This window comes from Gymnodraco acuticeps, unplaced genomic scaffold, assembly GCF_902827175.1.
Source record: "Gymnodraco acuticeps unplaced genomic scaffold, fGymAcu1.1, whole genome shotgun sequence".
Classification (NCBI taxonomy): Eukaryota; Metazoa; Chordata; class Actinopteri; order Perciformes; family Bathydraconidae; genus Gymnodraco; species Gymnodraco acuticeps.
Genome location: NW_022991400.1, coordinates 411969 through 433298, shown reverse-complemented (window position 1 = coordinate 433298; position 21330 = coordinate 411969). Strand labels below are relative to the sequence as shown.

At 41.3% G+C, this 21330-nt stretch overlaps 3 protein-coding genes across 3 annotated transcripts in view; all 3 read right to left on the bottom strand.

Annotated features, from left to right (window-relative positions):
* LOC117532366 (adhesion G-protein coupled receptor F1-like) overlaps window positions 1-10256 on the bottom strand; it is a 32837-nt gene extending 22581 nt beyond the window's left edge. Inside the window, exons 1-2 of the mRNA XM_034195676.1 lie at window positions 10120-10256; window positions 29-163 (exon numbers count right to left, since the gene is read on the bottom strand). Coding sequence (XP_034051567.1) covers window positions 29-163; window positions 10120-10135 — 151 coding nt within the window. The 5' untranslated portion in view covers window positions 10136-10256. The remainder of the gene's footprint in view (window positions 1-28; window positions 164-10119) is intronic.
* Window positions 10257-10270: 14 nt separating this feature from the next.
* Window positions 10271-15193, bottom strand: LOC117532389 (mucin-2-like). The gene is made up of 8 exons (XM_034195700.1): window positions 15171-15193; window positions 14802-14989; window positions 12562-12927; window positions 12308-12457; window positions 11962-12132; window positions 11415-11486; window positions 10491-10801; window positions 10271-10371 (listed from the first exon to the last, which is right to left on the bottom strand). Exons 1-8 carry the CDS (start codon window positions 15191-15193, stop codon window positions 10333-10335), a joined length of 1320 nt encoding a protein of 439 aa, XP_034051591.1. The 3' UTR covers window positions 10271-10332.
* A 279-nt stretch (window positions 15194-15472) lies between these two features.
* On the bottom strand, window positions 15473-17193 carry LOC117532388 (probable serine/threonine-protein kinase clkA). Its single transcript, XM_034195699.1, has 4 exons — window positions 17171-17193; window positions 16076-16990; window positions 15819-15968; window positions 15473-15643 (listed from the first exon to the last, which is right to left on the bottom strand). Exons 1-3 carry the CDS (start codon window positions 17191-17193, stop codon window positions 15950-15952), a joined length of 957 nt encoding a protein of 318 aa, XP_034051590.1. The 3' UTR covers window positions 15473-15643; window positions 15819-15949.
* Between the last annotated feature and the right edge of the window lie 4137 nt (window positions 17194-21330).

Here is a 21330-nt window from a genome sequence, read left to right as displayed (position 1 = left end):
AATGTAAACATTTGTATATTTCCCTTACCTGTTGTTGGAGCCCTTGTGATTGTTGGAGACATTGTGGTTGTTGGAGACATTGTGGTTGTTGGAGACCTTGTGGTTGTTGGAGACATTGTGGTTGTTGTAGTGGTCACAACTGTTGTAGCAGCCATTGTTGAGTCTGAAAAGACCATTTCATAATTATGTTGGTTAAGCTGAAGAATACACACCTTAACAAGTCAAGTAGATCATTGGTACATTTAGTTTCAAGAGCAGGGCCAAGCCTTAAAAACAGCAATGATCACCTGTGAACACTACCAACACATCTGAGCACCGTTTGTCTCGAATTACTCGACGACAGACTTGAATCATGCCCTCAAGTATTATCACAGTCTTTTTGTCACTCCACTATCCTTACCTCAGACTTTGATTCTGTCAAACTATCTGCTGGCTGACAGTTGCAGCAAATGCAAGCTAGTAGCCCTCCTTGGTTACATCAATTATGCCATTTTCCATTCCTCAAGCAAAATCCTTCCTGTCCGACCTGCATAAAGCTGCAGCCCTCCCTAACTCTACAATAGAGTTGTTCTGGAAGATGCATGCAAGATGGAAAAGCGTCTTGGCAATATTTGTTGTCTTGGAATTGCATCTCCTTCTTCTACAAGCTCTTTATCACCAAACCTGAGGATATTGATCTCGCTCACAGGCCCGCTTGTCTTTATTTTTGCTCCATGTGCTAGAAGCCATCTTTATAGCTGTTGTTCTTTGCTGGTCTAGGAAATCCATACACGTCCACACAGAAAACATACATTTATCCTTCATGTAGATTCTTAAAATATATATCTTGTTCTTTAGACATCATGCAGCTCCCGCACAGACTTACTTGAATCTCAGCTCAACACCAGTTCATTCTTTGGGCATCCCACATTTCTGGTTACCACCACATCATTGACTGATTCATTGTATTGTTTCTCTTTACAGAATATCAGATAAGTCCCAGAATCGGATCTCCATCCCATACCTAGTGGTATCAAAACTATCAAAACACGTGTTGTTCAATGGCATTAAAACGAGAAAAAACGCGGCTGAATCGGTTAATCCATAGGTTTTTAACGTCTCTGTATAAAAAAAAGTATTTCATTTATAATCCATAATTCCATTTTTATGTAAAAATCGCAGAGCAAAAGTTAGCTGCTAATGGTAGCTACCAGAGTGGCTGCTGCTTCCGGTCTCGGCTATGCGGCAGTCCAGCGCAGTCTAACACACACACATTACCAAATAAGGAGTGAGTGACGCGTAGCCAAAACCGGAAGCTGCATACACTCTGGTAGCTACCATTAGCAGATAACTGTTGTGCTCCGATTTTTACATAAAAATGGAATTATGGATTATAAACAATTGCTTCAAAGCCACAGATACATTATCAATAGGGATGCACCGAATATTCGGCCACCGAAAATTATCGGCCGAAAATGGTTAAAAATGCCCTTTCGGCCGAAAGGGCATTTTAAAAATATCACCGAATGTCAGAACAGGCTTACGTTGGTAACCTAACGTGTTGTTGTGATGACGTAATAAAGACGCGGCGACCATGTTTGTATCATTGAGTTAACTCCGTGTGTTGCTGCTAGCATACATAACACCTGACGTGGAAACGTTACTCGTGGATGGGGCTACAGAGCTGCTAGAAAGACGGTCGAACCCGGTACATTCCTCCGTCTGCATGCGGTGCACTTTTGCTAAATGTTTAGACAAATTGCTCGTGCTTACATGCTAAACTCTTATTGCACTTATGGTAACAAGTATTGTCCACATCGAGACGGGTAAAGTTTAACCACACCTCGGAGCGCGTTCTCTCCGCCATCTCCGCAGTGTGCTCCGCTGCATGTAGCAGCTGCGTGTGTGTAAACTGCCCCGCCCCCTCGCACACAGACGGGGGAGAGAGATCTCGTCTGATCGAAAATACATCATATAGGCCGCAAGGTGAACCTCGAAAAGTCCTTTAGAAAAGAAATCCCGCTCCACAGAAGTGAAACTACACAATCTTTAGTTCATAAAAAAGAACGATTCATGCTTATCCACCAAAAAAAATTTCGTCGCTAAAATTCCTGCCAATTCTTCTAGGCACGTAATTATTGGCTGAACTATTCCCTTCGAAGCGTAATAATATCTTGGTCCAAAGTCGTGCCACGGTTCATCACGTGATCGTGCTACACCAATTGGGTAGCTGCATATTGTCAACAGAAGTGAAAGATGGCGGCCGCCATGGTTTCATCGAGTAGCGGAGACGAGGAAAACGCACCAGAAAGTCTCAAAAAGTCAAAATTGTCAACACACAAACATTGTTACATGCATATTACGTCTGTGAAGCACGAAAAGGTTGATTGTTTTACCAATACAAGATGGAATACGTACAGGACAAGCTTACAACGGTCGCTCGGCTTGAAGGGAGACTCTCGGAACGTGGTGGCTGAAAACCACAAGCACTGTCTTGATTTCGAGTTCGAAGATATTCCTGAGGACGCTGGCTTCCACCACACATGCTACATAAGGTTTACCGACACAAAGGCCATGACGAAGGTGGAAAGACGGCTCGCACGTGAGGGAGATCAAGACGTTAGGGAGGACCTTGAGGTCGAGCCCATCCCATCGACGTCTCGCAGCACGTACCGAAGCCAAACAGAGAAGCTACGATCAAGGTCAGGCCTGCCAATCGCAGGCTCTGGCCCCGTCCTTCCTGCCCTGTGCATTATATGCAAGATGAAGGAGGAAATGATCATCAAAGCAGGCAAGCGACAAAGGGATCAACTGTGTAAGGCTGAAACATTAAAAGCAGGTAAGCAAACCCCCTCCCCCACCCACACACCACACACACACTACACACACACCACACACACACACACACACACACACACATTCTCTGTGGTTGAATAACTGAAAGGTACAATTATGTGTGAGAGATACGTCAACAAACTCATTGAGTTGTCCTTTTTTTCCGTTTAGGCAAATTGCAGAAAGCTGCTGAGAAGAAAGATGACCAAAGTGTTGACCAGCAGGCAAGGAAGTGATTTTGCGTGCTGACAAGAAGTTATTTTCCAGGCTCCTCATCCTTGGCCAGAGCAGGAAAATTGAAATGAGGGAAATTCTGTCATATTCCTTGGGAACTGTGTCATATCCATTAGCAAGTGCTGATGGTTCACTTGCCAAAACAAACAAATCAGCTCTCATGGATCTATTGCAGAGCAAAGGTGGAGAGTGCTTGGTTGACAAAGTTCCAATAGGTGGTGCCATTCTTTTTGATGGCATGGCAGTCATGCAGGCCATGCCATCCAGACCAGCAACATTTGGAGAGCTTGCAGAGACCATACTGCAGAGCATACTCCAACTTGCTTTGCATCACAAGTGTACACGCATTGATTTTGTCACTGACCGGTATCCACCCATCAGCATCAAAAGCCTAGAACGGTCCCGTAGAGCTGATGCAGGGTCACAACTAATAACAATCTTCAGCCCAGATCAGAGAACTCCAACCCAGTGGAAGAAGTTTCTCTCTGACGGAAAAAATAAGGAAGCACTGGCCGAATTCCTTTATGTGGCATGGACACATGCAGACCTCACAACAGTGGGTAAAAACCTCAGCTTGTACATTGCCCATCAAAATCAATGCCACTGTGTAACTGTCATGGAGGGTGTACAGTCTGTTGATGTTGTTGAAGACCTGCAGTGTGATCATGAGGAATGTGACACACGGGTGTTTTTACATGCCCAACATGCTGCACAGGAGCACAAAGCTGTCATCATCAAGAGCTCGGACACTGATGTGGCAGTCATTGCTGTAAGTCTGCAGGCAGATTTGCCATGCAGCTTATATGTGTTCACAGGGACTGGCAACAGGACACGGATCATTGACATTGCCATGGTGTCATCAGCTCTCGGAACCAGTGTGTGTTCAGCCTTGATTGGAATTCACACGTTCTCTGGGTGTGACTCCACAAGCGCTTTCTATGGCAAAGGCAAAAGAAAGTCATTTGCTGTTGCATGTGAGAAAGATGACTACCTTAAGGCTTTCAGAAGTTTAGGTACTAACTTTGACTTGGAGCAATCAACATTTGCACTTCTTTGCCGGTATGTATGTCACCTGTATGATCAGCCAGCAGCCGAACATGTAAATGATGCTAGGTACAAGGCTTTCTGTATGGCATCATCGGCCTTGCCAGAATTAAGCATTCCCCCTACTCATGATGCCCTCCATCAGCACTGCAAAAGGGCAAATTACCAGGCAGCAATAATGAGGTCCTGTCTCAAAAGAGAAATGAATGCTCCATCACCTGCTGGATATGGTTGGGAAATAGAGGATGGGAACTTACACGTCACCTGGATGACAAGAAATCCTGCCCCTGACAGTGTGTTGCATGTGATACACTGCAGCTGCAAAGAGTCTGCCTGTGAGAAAGGCAGATGTTCATGCTTCTCTGCAGGACTCTGTTGCACAGACTTATGTCATTGCTCAAATTGTGCAAATAAAAAAGAAACAGAGGAAGAGAACGATGACTGCCCTGACACTGACAGTGAGGAATAGGAATAAAAGAGCCTTCTTTCCATCTTTCTTAAGCTCTTTTCTGTTCTTTTGGTTTTAGTGCCTGGCCGACGCGCTCACACATCACTCATAGATACGTTTGTTTTTGGTACTAGAACAGAGTATAATCAGCAGGACTCTTTTAACCAGCTGAGGCAATCACAGCCCCAATCAGCCGCTCCGCCCAGCCTGACACCAATCAATTATACTACATTACATGTCCTTCTACTGTTTTCTATGTCATACCTTTTATATTTGTAATAAATCTCGTTTTTATGGTTCATCAGTGTTGTTTTCATTTGTGGAGGGATGAATGAGTAAATAAATGAATCAATGGACATTGGTATAAGTAAGGCAAGGCAAGTTTATTTATATAGCACTTTTCAACACAAGGCAATTCAAAGTGTTTTACAAAAAATTAAAGACATTAAGAAAATGGCATTTAAAATCAGTCATTCAAAAGAAAAGCTAATAAAAGAAACATTAAAAGAAAAAATACATGGATAAAAGTTACAGTGCAGTCTAAGATATGAATAGTTCAATTAAAAGCAGCAACAAAAAGAAAAGTCTTCAGCCTGGAAGTACTGCATTTTATTGATCTAAATTACTTAACGTAACAAGTTAACCTTCTTCTTGGACGCAGAAATCAAGTCATGTTTATTTTAAGAGTGCATTTAACGTGTACAGGGTAACAACAGACAGACAAAAAGTCCTCAGTCTAATGGAATAATCCCAATGAACCTAGCGATGTGAACATGGCAGTCCAGGAATGATAGTTTGATAAATATGAGTTTGATATACTTTATTAATCCCCGTGGGGAAATTGTTTGTAGCTGGAGTTGGCTGATAAACGCTGCTAGTCAATGTTGATTCGATGGTCAACTCTGTTCCCAGATAGTAAAACCTCTCACAAATACCGCGTATATAACGCAAATACCTCGGACTTAGTGATGTATTAAGACATATGACAAAACATGACATAAAACAAGCATACAGCACTGTTTAGAATCCATTTGGTCTGGTTTAGCGTAACCATGGCGGCCGCCATCTTTCACTTCTGTTGACAATATGCAGCTACCCAATTGGTGTAGCACGATCACGTGACGAACCGTGGCACGACTTTGGACCAAGATATTATTACGCTTCGAAGGGACTAGTTCAGCCAATAATTACGTGCCTAGAAGAATTGGCAGGAATTTTAGCGACGATATTTTTTTTGGTGGATAAGCATGACTCGTTCTTTTTTATGAACTAAAGATTGTGTAGTTTCACTTCTGTGGAGCGGGTTGAAACGATAACAGGGTTCACCTTATGGCCTAATAGACGCATTTGTTGTCTTTGCATATTAGAAACGAGTTGGCGACACTAAGACTGCGATATAATGTTTTTTAGCAATAATACATGACATATATAAATGTACTGTATGCATTCAAAAGTGCTGAATAAATGTTTTATGGACCCATAATAGTGATTATTATTTAAGTTAAGTTTTGCCATAATCATGTCTATTTCCATAATCAGGTAGCTGAACAACATTGGTAAAAAATGTATACATTATATATATATATTTCTATTAATCATTTTCGGCCTTTCGGCATTCGGTTTTCGGCCAACTGTTTCCTATTTTCGGTATCGGTTTCGGCCAATAATTTCCCATTCGGTGCACCCCTAATTATCAACCTATGGATCAACCGATTCAGCCGCGTTTTTTCTCGTTTTAATGCCATTGAACACGTCTTTTGATCAGATTGACAGCTACGGTGAGACGATCTCCCGTAAAAGCTCCGTAAAAGGTACGTGTTGTGATGTCTGTGTTTGCTTCCCCTGTTGCGAGATCGGATCGCTTAGATACTATACTTAAATAATCTGTGGAGTCTCAGCTTTAAAAGGATATATTGTATGTGCAGTTTAGATAAGTAACTTTATTTTGAATTCTGTGCTAAAGTGCGTCAGCATTTAAAAAAAAAAAAAGAATAAAACCGCACGTCCCTGCGGTGTGAATATCGCGCATGTGCATATCGCGGTTATCGCCATGACACGGTATATCGTTCAGCCCTAATACTTATGAGGCGTACCATAAATGTATCAATTGAAAGGATTGGCTCTGACAATAAAGGACGTCTAGCCTATTGCTGCACGTCTATTCCAGATTAAAAAAAGTGGCTTTTGTTAGCATATATGCCCCGACAGTATTTGAAGCTGATTTTTTTTCCCTCAGTCACTTCACAGTTACTGAAGTTAAATGACTACCAATTATATGTTGGGTCGGACATGAATGACAATGGTACTTGCGTACCATGCTGCGAATGGATCTGGGCCTTCCTACATCCAGGACGTGGTTAAACCGTACACCCCAGCACGTGCACTCCGCTCTGCATCAACCAAACGGCTCGCTGCACCCTCGCTGCGAAGGGGACCCAAGTTCCCATCAGCAAAAACATGTGGGTTTGCTATCCTGGCTCCAAAATGGTGGAATGAGCTTCCCATTGACATCAGGACAGCAGATAGCTTACACACCTTCCGGCGCAGACTGAAAACTCATCTCTTTCGACTCCACTTCGAGCGATAGAACTATTAACAAAGCACTGATGTACTTATATGATTCTGTTATCCTCAAGTTTGCATTTTGTTGGTCGAACGCACTTATTGTAAGTCGCTTTGGATAAAAGTGTCAGCTAAATGCAATGTAATGTAATGAATGCTTTTGTAAACAATAACCTTGACAAATCTGCTGCAACTCTATCAAGTTTTCAAGAATCTGCTTCCAAAGCACTTAATCTCTTTATAACAGACTTAAACTTAATTGATGTGTGGAGGGTAGGGGTGTAACGGTATCCGTATTTGTCCCGTACCGTCACGGTTCGGACGTCACAGTTCGGCACATGCAGTCACACGGCGAATACGCCTTTTTTTACGAGTGGGAAAAAAAGTCTGTCATTCAGGGCAGTATTACACTATATATAATCCAGGGGGCGGTATTGCGCCTAAAAGCCAGCCGCCCGTAAATGACAAATGAAGAACAAGAACAAAACACAACAAAACGAACACAATACATGAAGAAGAAAAGTTAGTAGCTATGGCGAGTTCACACAACACACAGGAGCTAGAAGACCCACCTGCTTCTTTTAAATCAGGTGTGTGGGAACATTTCGGGTTCCCTGTGGACTACAACAATGATGGGGTGCGAGTTGTGGATCGGACGAGGAGTCTGCGTTGTTCGACAGCGGTGCGGTATGCTAGTGGTAACACGTCAAACATGCTCAATCACATCCGAGTCAGTCTCAGTCCCCAGCGAGAGGGTTTTCTCGACGGCAGGTGACATAGTTACCGCCAACAGATCTGCCCTCACTACTGACAACGTAGACAAACTCATCTTTTTGAAGAAACACTTGAAAATAGAGTAAAGCTTTATTTAGGCATAATGGCCTCACACACTCACAAGTTAATTACACATGTTAGACAATGCTCATAAAGGTACAGATTGTATTTTGTTTTACATTTATCATTGTATTTATTTAATATTTTGACATCAGGAGATGTTATACAGTTCTGTATTGCCTTTTATTGATTGTGATTCAAACACTTTCTTATTATTTATTTTAACATTTTCAAGACATTCTTTTTAGTTGTACAGCTTATTTAACCTTTTTGTTTGACATCAGCCATTATAAATAATATGGCCATCTAAGTGTGTGTGTTACTGTTTGTGGTTTGTTTTTAACTGTGTAATACAGTTAATGATTCCAAATGTTAGAGTTCCTTATTTTCATACCAAAACTTGCACTACTGTTAAAAATAAATAACAGCAAAAAAAAAATTATGCGTTTGGGACTTTTTTTTGCTTTTCCTTGTTGTACCGAACCCGTACAGAACCGTGACCCCCAAACCGAGGTATGAACCGAACCGTGACTTCTGTGAACCATTACACCCCTAGTGGAGGGTGCATAATCCATCTGCGAGAGACTATAACATTTTTTCCACGAGACATAAAACCTTCTCTCGAATAGACTACATTATTTTATCTTCTGGGCTGATGCCTTCAATACAGTCAATTGAGTTCCTACCCAGACATCTCTCGGATCACAACCCAATTTTAGCAAATTTTAACTATGGAAATATAAAAATGGGGCTACTAGATGGAGGTTCAACACAACCCTTTTAAAGAACAACACATTTATATCGCAATTGAGATCAAAACTGACCGAATCTTGAATAAGAATAGCGTCACAGATGTGACGGTGGTCTGGGCCACCATCAAGGGTTTTATACGAAATAATGCTATACGGTTCAGTTCCCACCTACATAAAAGCCGACTGCAAAATATTTCTCACCTAGAAGAACAATGTAATATGTTGGAAAAAGTCCTAAAAGAGAGATACACAACAACAATAGAAAGTGAGCTCAAAACAAAGCAAGCAGAACTTAACGACCTATTAAGACACAGGGCAGAATATATGATCCATATAACCAAACACAAGTATTATGCAGAAGGTAGCAGACCAAGCCACCTTTTGGCATTAACTTTAAAACAACAAGAGGCTAAAAGGACCATACCAGCAATCAGATGTAATAAACGCGGAACAGTATCTTCTACAGAGGAGATAAGTGAAACATTTAAAAATGACTTTAAAGAACTATTCAAGTAGCTCAGTTCCTTCTGACGAAGACTTCGCCACATTTTTTAGTGGGTTAGGCCTCCCTACATTATCATTAGATGACACCAAAACACTGGAGTCACCTATCACGCTGGAGGAGCTATATAAAGCTGTCAAAGCTACAAATAAGGGCCGTACGCCGGGTATAGATGGCATACCTGTGGAACTCTATTTAACATTTTGGGATATTATTGGACCGGTATGGTTAGAATGGAGTGGGTGGGTGGGTGGGTAGGTGGGTGGGATGTAGGATAGAGGGATGGGATTGAATTAATCCAAAATGTTATGCAACCTGAATTGTCTTCTGTACTGTGTTGTAAATTGAAGATGTTGCAATACAAAATGTATGATTAAAAGAAAAAAAACTAGTCACTGGCCAACACTGTCCTTTTACTTCCCATTCCCATGTTCGTGTTGACTAAAGGCTTGCAAAAACAGGCACCTTCTCTTAAAGTTAGACAACTACCACTCATTGCTGACCTTTTCAGCCTTTGCATCTGTTCTCTATGCTCAGGCTACATTGTTGATATAACCTGAAACCCATTTTTTCTTACGAAACAGGAATAATGGCCTAATGCATTGAGAAAAAGTCAACAGCAATTCAAGCAGTTCCTTAGAACACTGTTCGAGTTATTCAGATCAAACCCTACAGGTCCTCGGTCACTGTTCATCTTGAGCATATACATTCTTAATGATCTCACCAATCTTCATCATTGACACACTCAACTCAGCTGAATTTAAATAAGCTTGTGTGGAGTTTATACCAATTGAAGCAATGGTTGTTCAGTCTGAAAGAACAATATCATACCCATTGTTTGTTAAGATGAAGAATTCATTTGACAAGTCAATTTAGACAATAACCAACCACTCGGAAAAGTAATCTAACAATTGTTATTTTGCACTGACTTATTTTTGCTGACATTGTGGGTGTTGGAGGGTTCACCCCGGTGTAGTGACTGTTGTTGAGACTAAAAACAAAATGTTACAATCATTTTTGTTAAGCTGAAGGATGAATCTGACAAGTCAACTAAGAAAATATCTGCCAACATGGTGAAGTCAGATAGCAATCGTTTCGTTGCATTTACTTTTTGTTGTTGTCATTGTTTGTGTTGTAGTGTTTTACACCTGATGTAGGCGTGCAGCAGCATTCTGGACCAGCTGTAGGTGTGACAGGGAAGCCTTGGTTACTCCAATATACAGAGCATTGCAGTAATTTAGTTTAGTGGATATGAAACAATGTATTATTGTGTATCATCAAAAGAAAGGAAAGGCTTGACCTTTGCTGAAAGTCTTAGCTGAAAGAAGCTGGATTTTACCACAGAATTGATCTGTTTGTCTAGTTTGAAATCGCGATAAATCCGTACATCCAGGTTTGTGACAATGAGTTTCACATATGGGACAAGAGAATCCAGCACAGGCGGGGCATTGGGGCAACCACTGGGTCCAAATATTATCACCTCTGTCTTTTTTTCATTGAATTTTAAAAAGTTCAAGGCCATCCAGGCTCTGATGTCCTGCAGACAGTCTGACGGGCGATGTTGAGGGTTTGGGTCATTTATTTTCAGGGGCATGTAGATGTGCGAGTCATCTGCATAAAAATGAAATGAGACACCATATTTATTAATGATGGCGCCCAGGGGGAGCAGGTACAGGGAAAATAAAATCGGCCCAAGAATGGAGCCTTGGGGTACCCCGTATGGGAGAGGAGCAGAGGAGGAAGTAAATTCATTAAGATTTACATTAAAACTTCTTACAGACAGATACGACTTAAACAATATAATTGCCCTGCCCCCCAAATAACTCATAAACAGTTTGTTGTAGACTCTTATGAAAGGCATCGTTGCACTCAAAAGCGATCTTGTTTATTGGATGATGGTTTCCCCAACCCCTTCCATAACAAATGAACCCATTGTCGTAGAAAGGGAGTTCCTGTTGCAATAGTAACAATGTGCCCCACCCCACGCTTTTGCCACGCCCCCTTACATATCATGAACCGTTTGCCATAGACTGTCGTGGAAAGCATCATTGTACTCAGAAGAGAGTTCCTACTTCATTGGGGATTACATCCTATTAAATGGGATGTCATTACCATAGCGCCATTTTGAGACGATCGCTATTGAACAAGAAGATGCTGTAACTTAAAGATACATTATCCAAACTGCTCAAAATGAATAAATGAAATACTGTCTTTTAAGTCTTACTTGTTGGTGTTGGAGTTGTGATAAAAGGAGTTGTTGGTGGTGGAGTTGTTATAGCAATACAAGCTGGAATGTCTGTAAAAAGGAAGACAGAGGAGTCACTGCTGAATAGAACAATAACAGAGAGTGAAACTTAAGAAGATACTAGATTTTATTCTAGGACTGTACAATGAATGTAGCAAAAACAATAAGCAATATTTATATAATCATGATGCTGACATTCTGTAAAAAGAAAAGAAAAACAATACTGAAGCTAATCAGTGGAAGCCATCTTTAACTTTGATAAGAGTGTATTTTATCTCTGTCACAGCAATTGTATAACCTGCAAAATAAATCTTGAAGAAGATGGAGAGAAAGTCTGTTACCATAAATGAACAAAAGTTTACAAGAGAGTTGGGTCATTTACATAATATGTTCATATGTGTTTTATTAACATGATATCCATACTTACTTGTATATCATGACATTGCTAGTTTGACTTTTTTATATTACATTTGTGTAAAATAGAAAATGCAGGCCAGAATGCAGTGATTACTGCAGACCAACTTACTGTTTTGACCAGAAGGCTGGCAGTATTGTCCATCAGGAGGAATGGCATTGATGCATCCACATGTGTCCCCAGTGATGTTGTCACAGGATGTATACTGTAAACACTGGTCACATGACCAAAGATACTGATCCTCACATCTGCACTGGTAACCAGTACTGCTCGGAGAGCAAACTTGAGACAAAACAAAAACACAATTAATTGTACACATGTAATGAGTTTTTCCAACTGTCATATTAATAAAGTGTGTTTTACAACTTTTAGATTCAAACTTTCGGTTGACAACACCAACACATATTTCACATATTTACATCATGTAAACCAATGTAAAATAAGCTTTTATCTGTACCTGTAGAAATGTTTACATCAAGGATTTGTGTGTTGTTGAGGATAAAGGGGTAACGGATGCTTCTTAGAATGGTACTCAGTTGATTTATTAGAGTGAGATCTGTGGTGTTCAACTCAACCACAATGATGTATTCAAAGAGAATAGGAGGAGCTGCAGGGAGATAATTTTAAAGGGAGTATACAGAAGATGCCTCACTTAAAATGAATATTGTAATGTTGTTTTTTCTAAATGAAATATTGTCCTTTAAGTCTTACTTGTTGGTGATGTAGTTGTTGTTGTTGTAAGAATTGTTGGTGATGTAGTTGTTGGTGATGGAGTTGTTGGTGATGGAGTTGTTGTAAGAAGAGTTGTTGGTGATGGAGTTGTTGTAGGAAGGGTTGTTGGTGATGGAGTTGTTCTAAGAAGGGTTGTTGGTGATGGGGTTGTTGAAGGAAGAGTTGTTGGTGGTGGAGTTGTTCTAAGAAGGGTTGTTGGTAATGGGGTTGTTGAAGGAAGAGTTGTTGGTGATGGAGTTGTTGGTGATGGAGTTATTGAAGGAAGAGTTGTTGGTGATGGAGTTGTTGGTGATGGAGTTGTTGTTGAAGGAAGAGTTGTTGGTGATGGAGTTGTTGAAGGAAGAGTTGTTGGTGATGGAGTTGTTGGTGATGGAGTTGTTGAAGGAAGAATTGTTGGTGATGGAGTTGTTGAAGGAAGAGTTGTTGGTGATGGAGTTGTTGGTGATGGAGTTGTTGGTGGTGGAGTTGTTGGTGATGGAGGTGATGGGGTTGTTGAAGGAACAGTTGTTGGTGATGGAGTTGTTGAAGGAAGAGTTGTTGGTGATGGGGTTGTTGTAGAAAGAGTTGTTGGTGATGGAGTTGTTGGTGATGGAGTTGTTGAAGGAAGAGTTGTTGGTGATGGAGTTGTTTGTAGGAAGAGTTGTTGGTGATGGAGTTGTTGGTGATGGAGTTGTTGAAGGAAGAGTTGTTGGTGATGGAGTTGTTGAAGGAAGAGTTGTTGGTGATGGAGTTGTTGGTGATGGAGTTGTTGAAGGAAGAGTTGTTGGTGATGGAGTTGTTGTAGGAAGAGTTGTTGGTGATGGAGTTGTTGGTGATGGGGTTGTTGAAGGAAGAGTTGTTGGTGGTGGAGTTGTTCTAAGAAGGGTTGTTGGTGATGGGGTTGTTGAAGGAAGAGTTGTTGGTGATGGAGTTGTTGAAGGAAGAGTTGTTGGTGATGGAGTTGTTGGTGATGGAGTTGTTGAAGGAAGAGTTGTTGGTGATGGAGTTGTTGAAGGAAGAGTTGTTGGTGATGGAGTTGTTGGTGATGGAGTTGTTGGTGATGGAGTTGTTGAAGGAAGAGTTGTTGGTAATGGAGTTGTTGTAGGAAGAGTTGTTGGTGATGGAGTTGTTGGTGGTGGGGTTGTTGGTGATGGAGGTGATGGGGTTGTTGAAGGAACAGTTGTTGGTGATGGGGTTGTTGGTAATGGAATTGTTGAAGGAAGGGTTGTTGGTGATGGGGTTGTTGTAGGAAGAGTTGTTGGTGATGGAGTTGTTGGTGATGGAGTTGTTGGTGACGGAGTTGTTGAAGGAAGAGTTGTTGGTGATGGAGTTGTTGAAGGAAGAGTTGTAGGTGATGGGGGTGTTGTAAGAAGAGTTGTTGGTGATGGAGTTGTTGGTGATGGAGTTGTTGGTGATGGAGTTGTTGAAGGAAGAGTTGTTGGTGATGGAGTTGTTGGTGATGGAGTTGTTGGTGATGGAGTTGTTGGTGACGGAGTTGTTGGTGACGGAGTTGTTGAAGGAAGAGTTGTTGGTGATGGAGTTGTTGAAGGAAGAGTTGTTGGTGATGGAGTTGTTGTAGGAAGAGTTGTTGGTGATGGGGGTGTTGTAAGAAGAGTTGTTGGTGATGGGGTTGTTGAAGGAAGAGTTGTTGGTGATGGAGTTGTTGGTGATGGAGTTGTTGGTGATGGAGTTGTTAGTGACGGAGTTGTTGGTGACGGAGTTGTTGAAGGAAGAGTTGTTGGTGATGGAGTTGTTGTTGAAGGAAGAGTTGTTGGTGATGGAGTTGTTGAAGGAAGAGTTGTTGGTGATGGAGTTGTTGGTGATGGAGTTGTTGAAGGAAGAGTTGTTGGTGATGGAGTTGTTGGTGATGGAGTTGTTGGTGATGGAGTTGTTGGTGATGGAGTTGTTGTTGTTGTAGGAAGAGTTGTTGGTGATGGAGTTGTTGTTGTAGGAGGAGTTGTTGTAGGAGTTGTTGTAGGAGGAGTTGTTATAGGAGGAGTTGTTATAGGAGTTGTTGTTAGTGGTGGAGTTGTTAGTGGTGGAGTTGTTATAGGAGGAGTTGTTATAGGAGGAGTTGTTATAGGAAGAGTTGTTATAGGAGGAGTTGTTATAGGAGTTGTTGTTGGTGGTGGAGTTGTTATAGGAGGAGTTGTTGGTGGTGGAGTTGTTATAGAAATAGTTGGTGGTGGAGTTGTTGGTGGTGGAGTTGTTATCGGAAGAGTTTGTTGTGTTGGAGTTGCTGTAGGAAGAGTTGTTGGTGATGGAGTTGTTGGTGGTAGAGTTGTTATAGGAAGAGTTGGTGGTGTTGGAGTTGTTATAGGAAGAGGTGGTGGTGGTAGAGTTGTTATAGGAAGAGTTGATGGTGGTGGAGTTGTTATATGAGGATTTGTTGGTGGTGGAGTTGTTATAGCAATACAAGCTGGAATGTCTGTAAAAAAGGAAGACAGAGGAGTCACTGCTGAATAGAACAATAACAGAGAGTGAAACTTAAGAAGATAATAGATTTTATTCTAGGACTGTACAATGAATGTAGCAAAAACAATAAGCAATATTTATATAGCAATATAATCATGATGCTGACATTCTGTAAAACGAAATTAAAACAATACTGAAGCTCATCAGTGGAAGCCATCTTTAACTTTGATAAGAGTGTATTTTATCTCTGTCACAGCAATTGTATAACCTGCAAAATAAATATTGAAGAAGATGGAGAGAAAGTCTATTACCATAAATGAACAAAAGTTTACAAGAGAGTTGGGTCATGTACATAATATGTTTATATGTGTTTTATTAACAAGATATCCATACTTACTTGTATATCATGACATTGCTAGTTTGACTTTGTTATATTACATTTGAGTAAAATAGAAAATGCAGGCCAGAATGCAGTGATTACTGCAGACCAACTTACTGTTTTGACCAGAAGGCTGGCAGTATTGTCCATCAGGAGGAATGGCATTGATGCATCCACATGTGTCCCCAGTGATGTTGTCACAGGATGTATACTGTAAACACTGGTCACATGACCAACGATACTGATCCTCACATCTGCACTGGTAACCAGTACTGCTCGGAGAGCAAACTTGTGACCAAACAAAAACACAATTAATTTTAAACATGTAATGAGTTTTTCCAACTGTCATATTCATAAAGTGTGTTTTACAACTTTTAGATTCAAACTTTGGATTGACAACACCAACAAATATTAAACATATTTACATCATGTAAACCAATGTAAAATAAGCTTTTATCTGTACCTGTAGAAATGTTTACATCAAGGATTTGTGTGTTGTTGATGATAAAGGGGTAACGGATGCTTCTCAGAATGGTACTCAGTTGATTTATTAGAGTGACATCTGTGGTGTTCAACTCAACCACAATGATGTATTCAAAGAGAATAGGAGGAGCTGCAGGGAGAGCATTTTAAAGAAAAACAAATACAGTTGATGTCTCACTTGTAAATAATATTATCATTTGGTTTTTGTTTTATAAAATACTGTCCTTTAAGTCTTACTTGTTGGTGATGGAGTTGTTGTAAGAAGACTTGTTGGTGATAGGGTTGTTGGTGATGGGGTTGTTGAAGGAACAGTTGTTGGTGATGGGGTTGTTGGTGTTGGAGTTGTTGTAGGAAGAGTTGTTGGAGATGGAGTTGTTGTAGGAAGAGTTGTTGGTGATGGAGTTGTTGTAGGAAGAGTTGTTGTTGTAGGAAGAGTTGTTGGTGATGGAGTTGTTGTAGGAAGAGTTGTTGGTGATAGAGTTGTTGTATGAAGAGTTGTTGGAGATGGAGTTGTTGTAGGAAGAGTTGTTGTTGTAGGAAGAGTTGTTGGTGATGGAGTTGTTGTAGGAAGAGTTGTTGGAGATGGAGTTGTTGTAGGAAGAGTTGTTGTTGTAGGAAGAGTTGTTGGTGATGGAGTTGTTGTAGGAAGAGTTGTTGGTGATGGGGTTGTTGTATGAAGAGTTGTTGGAGATGGAGTTTTTGTAGGAAGAGTTGTTGGTGATGGAGTTGTTGTAGGAAGAGATGTTGGTGTTGTTGTAGGAAGAGTTGTTGGAGATGGAGTTTTTGTATGAAGAATTGTTGGTGTTGGAGTTGTTGTAGGAGGAGTTGTTATAGGAGGAGTTGTTATATGAGGAGTTGTTGGTGGTGGAGTTGTTGGTGGTGGAGTTGTTATAGGAGGAGTTGTTGGTGGTGGAGTTGTTATAGAAATAGTTGGTGGTGGTGGAGTTGTTGGTGGTGGAGTTGTTATCGGAAGAGTTTGTTGTGTTGGAGTTGCTGTAGGAAGAGTTGTTGGTGATGGAGTTGTTGGTGGTAGAGTTGTTGTAGGAAGAGTTGGTGGTGTTGGAGTTGTTATAGGAAGAGGTGGTGGTGGTGGAGTTGTTATATGAGGAGTTGTTGGTGGTGGAGTTGTTATAGCAATACAAGCTGGAATGTCTGTTAAAAGGAAGACAGAGGAGTCACTGCTGAATAGAACAATAACAGAGAGTGAAACTTAAGAAGATAATAGATTTTATTCTAGGACTGTACAATGAATGTAGCAAAAACAATAAGCAATATTTATATAGCAATATAATCATGATGCTGACATTCTGTAAAACGAAATGAAAACAATACTGAAGCTCATCAGTGGAAGCCATCTTTAACTTTGATAAGAGTGTATTTTATCTCTGTCACAGCAATTGTATAACCTGCAAAATAAATATTGAAGAAGATGGAGAGAAAGTCTATTACCATAAATCAGGGGTAGGCAAGTAAGTTTGGCCGTGGGCCAATGTTTTGCTGAGCCGCAAGATGGCGGGCCAGAACATAATCAAAGCCTAATTCAAGGAATTTATTTTGGTAAGAGGGCACAGCGCCCCTGTTCCCCGGTTCAGAAAAAACTCTGATATCGCTGATAAGCCTCCCCATCAACACTCTGATGCGCAGTCAGATCCGCTGATTGGTTCACTGATGATATAGGCGCCCAATCCAGAGCCTCTGGCTAGACCCGCCCAAAGGGAGGCTCGTCCTCTCTAGCCCCATTTCAGTCCCAAATTCAGGGCTATTATCTGTATTTTAACAGACTTATCTTTTAAATTGAGGTGTATTTATTGTTCTCTTCAAAGTTTATTTTTCTCTGAAACTGTAGGGAGGATGGTCCTCCCTTTCCTCAATGGACGAGCCTCCACTGAGTAAAGTAACTAGCAGTGTTATTTAACATACTTTTATTCTGATAAGTATTGTCAAGTTCTCTGGGTTTTTGGCATTTATTTGAGTGTTTGCCCACATTTGAGAGGCTTGAGGGACAACTGGAATCCTTTTTCCTTTTCTTTATTTCAACTTTTCAAGGACACATTAGGATTCTTTCAGGTTGAAAACCTTTAAAAAATACCAAAGGACAAAATAAATCAATTACAGCAGTTTTGCTTTGCAATTTCATATATTATAGCCTAAATTAATCAGTAACCAAGTATTTTACTCAAACTCAATGTATTTAATAGTTAAATAAGTACTTTAATTGACCTGGTTCCCCCCAACCACACATTTGCCATATGTGACCCGTGTAGAGGAAACTTCTGTGTAGCTATGCAGTGGGAGTCACCGACTCAGGAAGGAGACACGGTAGGAGCAGTAGCTTTGATGTCAAACACTGATGGTTTATTTGGAGTTACGGCCGGAGGATTCACATCACAAGTCCAAGAGTCAGAGGTTCTGACTTCACGGTAGAGTTGCCACGTCAATTCTGGAGAGCCTCTCTCTTGCCAGCCCATCTAAATGGTTTCGCAGAGAGTAAACAACATATTTGAGAAGATAGCCTAAACAGTGTGAGAACACTGAGCTACTTGCGTCGGACACTTATGACCTCGAAGATTTCACCTTGGAGTCCACAAATACAGAGAAGGAAGTGTCCCAGTGTACCCACAACACAGACCATCTGTGACCCAGTATTGACCGGTCACAGAATGGGAACAATAACATTATTGGCTAAGCAGCCTGTGTCCTTAAAGAAGGTAAACAGACATCAAGGTTTGTCCTGTATGTTACAAATTGGCGTCTATGATAATTATTTCCATAACAACCCGCTCTATCGAAATCAGTCGAAAGTCGCAACGGCTCATTTCAAAATAAACGTGGATTTGCGTAAAAAAATAGTTTTTCGGGGATCGGGTGTTTTGTTTGATTTTAAATAAACAAAGTCTTGGTTTTCGGAATATGACATTTTTATTTCCAAAATCACACGATAAATACATGTTTGAAGCTTGTAAAGGGAAGATGACAGCTCTCCCTCCACTCTGCTCTTCCACAGCGCCGCCTCCCCTCCCTCCGCTGACATTATGAATGTAAGCGGATATGTCGGGACAGATTTACCGGACAAAATTGAAACTTACCGGTCATGTTACAATAATAATAATAAGAATTGTGTAGCAGAGTTTCCGTTAGCAGGTAATCACCGGACTAGGACCGGATATGCTGATGTTTAAAACTCAGTTAATGGGGCTCATTTTTATATTGCTTCAGTTTATAATCGTTACAGATCAAAAAATTCAGATTCATTTTTCAATAAATGATTCAACAAACAACATAATTATTACATTCAAACAAACTACTTGTAGTAGATGAAGTACATTATTCAAAAGTTTACATTAACTTTGAATAATAACACGGGAGAAACGGATGCTCTCTTTTCCTCTCTCCCTCCCTCTCTCTCCTGACAGCCCGTCAGTTTCTCATGCAGCTCGCTAAACAGTGGGCGGGGCTTCAGGTGATCATGCAGAGCTGTGTGTCTCCATCAGACTCAGCAGCTGATCTGATCTCTCTCTCGGGTCCGGTTACACTTCACTCGCATTTATGTCCATATCGATCAGATCCAGCTCTCCTGATCGGCCTTTATAGAGAGCACAGATCAAACTATTAAGAGTGAATATCGGCCGATAATGACCGGCGGCCGATAATGACCGGCGGCCGATCGATCGGAGGCTAACGGAAACCCTGATGTGCGACTGTCGGTCCTATGTTGTAAAAAAAAAAAAAAAAAAAATCAAAATAAGATTTTATTTTTGATTCTCAAAATTACGGGCCAAATATTATTGCTGGCGGGCCAACAATGGCCCGCGGGCCGCCTGTTGCCGACCCATGCCATAAATGAACAAAAGTTTACAAGAGAGTTGGGTCATTTACATAATATGTTCATATGTGTTTTATTAACAAGATATCCATACTTACTTGTATATCATGACATTGCTAGTTTGACTTTGTTATATTACATTTGAGTAAAATAGAAAATGCAGGCCAGAATGCAGTGATTACTGCAGACCAACTTACTGTTTTGACCAGAAGGCTGGCAGTATTGTCCATCAGGAGGAATGGCATTGATGCATCCACATGTGTCCCCAGTGATGTTGTCACAGGATGTATACTGTAAACACTGGTCACATGACCAACGATACTGATCCTCACATCTGCACTGGTAACCAGTACTGCTCGGAGAGCAAACTTGTGACCAAACAAAAACACAATTAATTTTAAACATGTAATGAGTTTTTCCAACTGTCATATTCATAAAGTGTGTTTTACAACTTTTAGATTCAAACTTTGGATTGACAACACCAACAAATATTAAACATATTTACATCATGTAAACCAATGTAAAATAAGCTTTTATCTGTACCTGTAGAAATGTTTACATCAAGGATTTGTGTGTTGTTGATGATAAAGGGGTAACGGATGCTTCTCAGAATGGTACTCAGTTGATTTATTAGAGTGACATCTGTGGTGTTCAACTCAACCACAATGATGTATTCAAAGAGAATAGGAGGAGCTGCAGGGAGAGCATTTTAAAGAAAAACAAATACAGTTGATGTCTCACTTGTAAATAATATTATCATTTGGTTTTTGTTTTAAAAAATACTGTCCTTTAAGTCTTATGTCTTACTTGTTGGTGATGGAGTTGTTGTAAGAAGACTTGTTGGTGATAGGGTTGTTGGTGATGGGGTTGTTGTAAGAAGAGTTGTTGGTGATGGGGTTGTTGAAGGAACAGTTGTTGGTGATGGGGTTGTTGGTGTTGGAGTTGTTGTAGGAAGAGTTGTTGGTGATGGAGTTGTTGTAGGAAGAGTTGTTGGTGTTGGAGTTGTTGTAGGACGAGTTGTTGGAGATGGGGTTGTTGTAGGACGAGTTGTTGGTGATGGAGGTGTTGTAGGCCGAGTTGTTGGTGCTGGCGTTGTTGTCGGACGAGTTGTTGGTGCTGGGGTTGTTGTCATGCCCGCGTTGTTGGCGACTGGACGTTTTTGTCGGCCGCGTTGTTTGGTGCTGGCGTTTGTTGTCGGCCGCGCTGGTTGGTGTTGTTGTCGGCCGCGTTTGTTGGCGCTGGCGTTTTTGGTCTGCCGCCTTGTTGGTGTTGCGCGTTGTTGTCGGCCGCGTTTGTTGGTAGTTGGCGTTGTTGTGGCCGGGTTGGTTGGCTGTTGCCCCTTGTATGTCGGCCGCGTTGTTGGTGCTGGCGTTGTTGTCGGCCGCGTTGTTGGTGTATTGGCGTTGTTGTCGGCCGCGTTGTTGGGTGCTGTCGTTTGTTGTCGGCCGCGTTGTTGTGCTGGCGTTGTTGTCTGCCGCGTTGTTGGTGTTGGATGTCGGCCGCGTTGTTGGTGTGTTGTTGTCGGCCGCGTTGTTTGGTGCTGGCGTTGTTGTCGGCCGCGTTGTTGGGTGCTGGGGTTGTTTAGTCGGCCGCGTTGTTGGTGCTGGCGTTGTTGTCGGCCGCGCTTTGGTGTTTGTTGTCGGCCGCGTTGTTGGTGTTGGCGTTGTTG